This window comes from Branchiostoma belcheri, unplaced genomic scaffold (genome assembly GCF_001625305.1).
Source record: "Branchiostoma belcheri isolate BF01 breed outbred unplaced genomic scaffold, Haploidv18h27 scaffold100, whole genome shotgun sequence".
Classification (NCBI taxonomy): Eukaryota; Metazoa; Chordata; class Leptocardii; order Amphioxiformes; family Branchiostomatidae; genus Branchiostoma; species Branchiostoma belcheri.
The window spans coordinates 667,122-671,388 of NW_017802381.1; the positions used below are offsets into that span (position 1 = coordinate 667,122).

The 4,267-nt window shown below is 45.3% G+C and overlaps 1 protein-coding gene across 1 annotated transcript in view; it reads right to left on the reverse strand.

Moving 5' to 3' along the window:
- Positions 1-2,103: 2,103 nt before the first annotated feature.
- The window catches only part of LOC109473535 (solute carrier family 10 member 6-like), a 5,152-nt gene continuing 2,988 nt past the window's right edge, over positions 2,104-4,267 (reverse strand). The window contains exons 2-3 of the mRNA XM_019773420.1: positions 3,786-3,996; positions 2,104-3,351 (exon numbers count right to left, since the gene is read on the reverse strand). Coding sequence (XP_019628979.1) covers positions 2,896-3,351; positions 3,786-3,996 — 667 coding nt within the window. The 3' untranslated portion in view covers positions 2,104-2,895. The remainder of the gene's footprint in view (positions 3,352-3,785; positions 3,997-4,267) is intronic.

Below are 4,267 nucleotides of genomic sequence, written 5' to 3' on the forward strand. Positions count from 1 at the left end.
ATGACCTGGCTTCTCCAGTTCCCAGGCAGTCTAGTTGTAACAGTGGGGGTGGGGGTTTATAGGCGCTACCAACTGACACGGCCTTTTAGCCGAGTGGTTTGAGCGTCGGATTTGAAGCTGGTGCTCGGGAGGTCGTGGGTTCGAACCCCGGCCGGGACCAGGGTTTTTTTATCTGTTTCTACTCGCTCCTCCTGTTTCTTACATAGTCTCTCTGTTGTTGTCTGATACCAAACGTCTGACTGTCGGCGAGCAGACCCGGCTGTAGGGAAGCGAACTAGTCCGAAAATAGAGGCTTTCGGAAGAAAAGGGCACGGAGAAAGTAACGATACTGCCGACATGGTCACTACAGTCCACTACATGACTGGTCAGTGCCGTTTCCATAGCAACTCACTTCTTACGTTGCACGTGTGTATGGGTCATCTGGTTTCAGGGAGAAATGCTCGTCCACATCACCACGCCGGTTAGGTCATGCTTTATGTGTTGTGCAAAGCTTATTGAGGGCGAAGATCACTTTCGAATTGTGTGTCCTAAATATATTAATGTACGCAATGCACTATATACTAGACTATCAGATTCTTTTCCAGCATTTACCACGATGAACTTGAAAAGCAAATTTAAATACATAACGTTATTGACTTGTGACAACCCCTACATGCTATACAGGGATACATATTAAAGACGGTATGGATATTAGAAACTCCTCCAAAGATTGTGTAAGTTGATATCTCATACTAGCCACCCACTTTTGTATTAGTTAGGAAAATGTAATTGATATGTACTTACTTAAGTTCATAGATGCCATACTCTGTACCCTGTGCAACTGTTGCGCAATAAAGTTATTATTATTATTATTATTTGCGTTTATTTGCTACTGAGCTTGAGATTGTACACATTTTCCCATTCTTGGTAGGGCGGTGAAAACCTCTCTCGGCGGCAAAGCCGTCCCTCCGCGGCAGAACTTCCCCCGCTCCCCGCCTAAAAATATTAACGCCACCTCCGCACAAGTCTGCGAAGGAGGCTACATTCTTCCCATGTGCATTCTAATCATTCTAAGCTATGCAATCTATTTTAATCAGTGAAAACACAAAAGCATAAGTTTCAGAGTCTTAACTTAAATGGACCCCCCCCCAACACACACACACAATTTTTTTTTTTTTCATTTCTTACAAGAACGACTCACCAATCGCTGACTAGTTGTTTCCTTTCAGATGTAATCAAATCAAGAGAAACGCAGGCCTTAGATTTTCAAAACTTTCACGAATATACGGCATATACGGACGAAACGCAAGATAAAAATAATTATCTTCTTTTACTCATTTACACGTAGTTACAGGGATGATACAGGACACACGTACTTAACACCTGACCCTGACCTCTTCCCTCATGGCCTCAATGAAAAGCACCCAGCAGCAGAATGGTACCGTACCGGCAGCCAGTTGTGTTTACTTTGAGTGTTTAAAAATAAACAAATGTTCAAACAAACAAACAAACAAACAAACAAATGCCATGAGAAGATTGCAGTTTGTGTTATATATGTCCATGTACATGGCACGTTGGATAGTCCGTGCCTCAACCAAATACAAGCCTTTTAAAACAATAATGAGATGAACATGTGAAGGAATTGCACTGATCTGAAAATTGTACTAAAACAGAATACAATGTTCTCTGTGTCATATTTAGAATCTCACAGATTCCCCAGCACAATGACATGGTGTCGTACTGTGCACTAGAGTACTTGTTCAATACTGACAATATCATACATTAGGCCGCAGCAAGTAATTTTTATGGATGACATCAGCGCGCATTAATTTTCGCCTGATTTTGGAAAGAAATTTTGTTGCCTTCTGACAGTGGTTAACATGCCGAAAATGGGCAAAGATGTCTGTTGCCATGCTGGAAGGTGATTGGCAGATAACTATAAAGAGAGGAGACAAGAAAAGTCTCTGATTTGATGTTTTCTTTTTCACTTTGGTGCAGTCATATGTTATGTTGGCTGTGCATATGTGATGTTCCCACTGAATCAAAACCATTTGTACAATCATTTAGTCAAAATTTTAAAATGTAAGAACCCTTTTTTTGCCCGCCTTGTTTTTTTTTGCCTGCTCGCATTAGATTTGGAGTCTGCGGAGGATGTCATCCATAAAATTTACGTGCTGTGGCCTTACGCCATATACTTTACACACATTTTCATTTGAACACTCAGTACAAACAGACATATTACATTTAGTCTCGTAGTACAGACAACAACGTTTACGGGGCCTGTCAGACGTAAAGGAGACCGTTACACTGGTGCTGCTCTTCGGTGATGGTTTTAGCCGGGCTTCTCACCGCTAATTATTTAGCGGTTTCAACCGGTTTATAAAAGTCTGGTCTGAACGGGGAAAGAGACCCCGTTCGTACATGTATGGCGAGGGGAGCCTGTGAATGAGAAGCGTATATCCAAGCACTGTTCACCTGTTCACAAACCCTCAGATGTTGGCTTAATACCCTACATACGCAACATGGACGAAGTAATATCTTTGTAGTTTGAGTCAGGTGTAGATCTCGCGTTACTTACTTGGCCCTGTTTAAAGGCACCCAAAGCGATTTCAGGAAAGTAAAACTGAATTTTCAAAAGTAGTAAGTTGAATGAACGCTATTCTATAGCATACAGATATCTGTGAGGCAAAAGTAGGATGTCGGAAAACGGTTGCTTGTTTTGTATCGTTGGCTGGTTCTAGCTATTTATGGGTGGTACCAAAAATAAAGGGACTTCTCGCGTAGCTTGTTTCGGGGCTTCTTCAAGTATGAAATGATGACACGAATGATGTGCAAAGAAATGTCAATATCAGACAGATTTCCTCTTCCAGAACCTTTTTCGTTTTGCCGTCATGAAATTATATATACCAGATGCCTTTAAGTCCCGTCCGAGTCTTCCCCTTCCTCCTCGTCGCTGTGCTGAGAAACCTTCTCCCCCAGGATGCGCAGAGACTCGCCGGTGGAGGCGGGGGAGCGGTACGTCTTCCACGTGTGGTACAGCAGGGCCACCAGCAGGGTGAAGGCGTTCTGGATCAGCCAGTACTCGATGGGAAACGTCAGAATTTGGTCGGCCACGTTGTCGTGAAACGCCAGCTTCAGGACGGAGAGACAGAGGGACACGTTGCGGTTGCCAGTCTGCACCGCCACTGTTTTGGCCACGGCGGCCTCCTCCTTAAACGCGACGGCCCAGGCGTACCCGAACAGCAGGGAGAAGGGCGGGAAGACCGCGGCGATGACGAGAACCCCGGTGGGCCCGCGGAACACCGCGCGGTAGATCACTGTGGCGACAATTATGCTGCTGATCAAGAGTAGGCCGCCCAGGTAAGACGCAAGCTGCAGAAACGCACAGAAATGTATAGTGACACATGAATATAGTACGGTATGCATATACAGGTGTCAGCATGAAAGGAGACACAGCAAATTTTCTCCAAATAAGATTGGTCAGACAACTATGCTTCGGGAAGCGACTGGAAACAGTAGAAATTGGCCAAATGGACAGATAACAAGCCAGGGGAGTCGGATCCGGCAGAAAAATACAGTTTGCCGCTCTTGAAAAGAATATCACAGAACACAGCGACCCTCGACAGGCCTAGGGAGAGGCAAACCGTACTATTTAGCGGACCAATGAACCAATATCTACTATTTCTACCCGCTTCCCGAAGCCTGGTAGAGGCCAAAACGTTGTCTCCCTTTTGATCATTTGCAACCGTACCGTCTGCTCATGACAGGGATGAATATGAACATGCGGAATCTCATTTCTGACTCACCTTGCCCAGAACATCAGCGATCTTCTTGCAGTAATGCTGGAGCAGGATGCCGACAATGACCGGCACCAGGACGCAGACCAGCGCCACCGCGATCATGTCGATCGCCATGGCGAGCTGCTGGCCGTGCATGAGCGGCGTGCTGGTGAAGATGGCCAGGCACACCGGGATGGTCACCAGGCACAGCAGCGTCGACACGGTCGTCACGTAGATACTGCAGGACGACATGTAGGTGTGTCATCAGTTAGTACTTACTGTGTAAGCAGTATACACTGGTTAAGTTTTAATAACATAATCACCTTCTCCAAGAAGTTAAGTTTTGTATGTCTGTGAGTGTGTCTGTGTGTGTCTTTGTGTGTGTGTGTGTCTGTGAGTGTGTATGTCCGTGTGTGTGTGTGTGTGTGTGTGTTTGCTTGTGCACGTGTGTGTGTCTGTGTGTGTGTGTCTCTCTCACAGTGTGTGTGTGTGCCGTTGTATGTGTATGT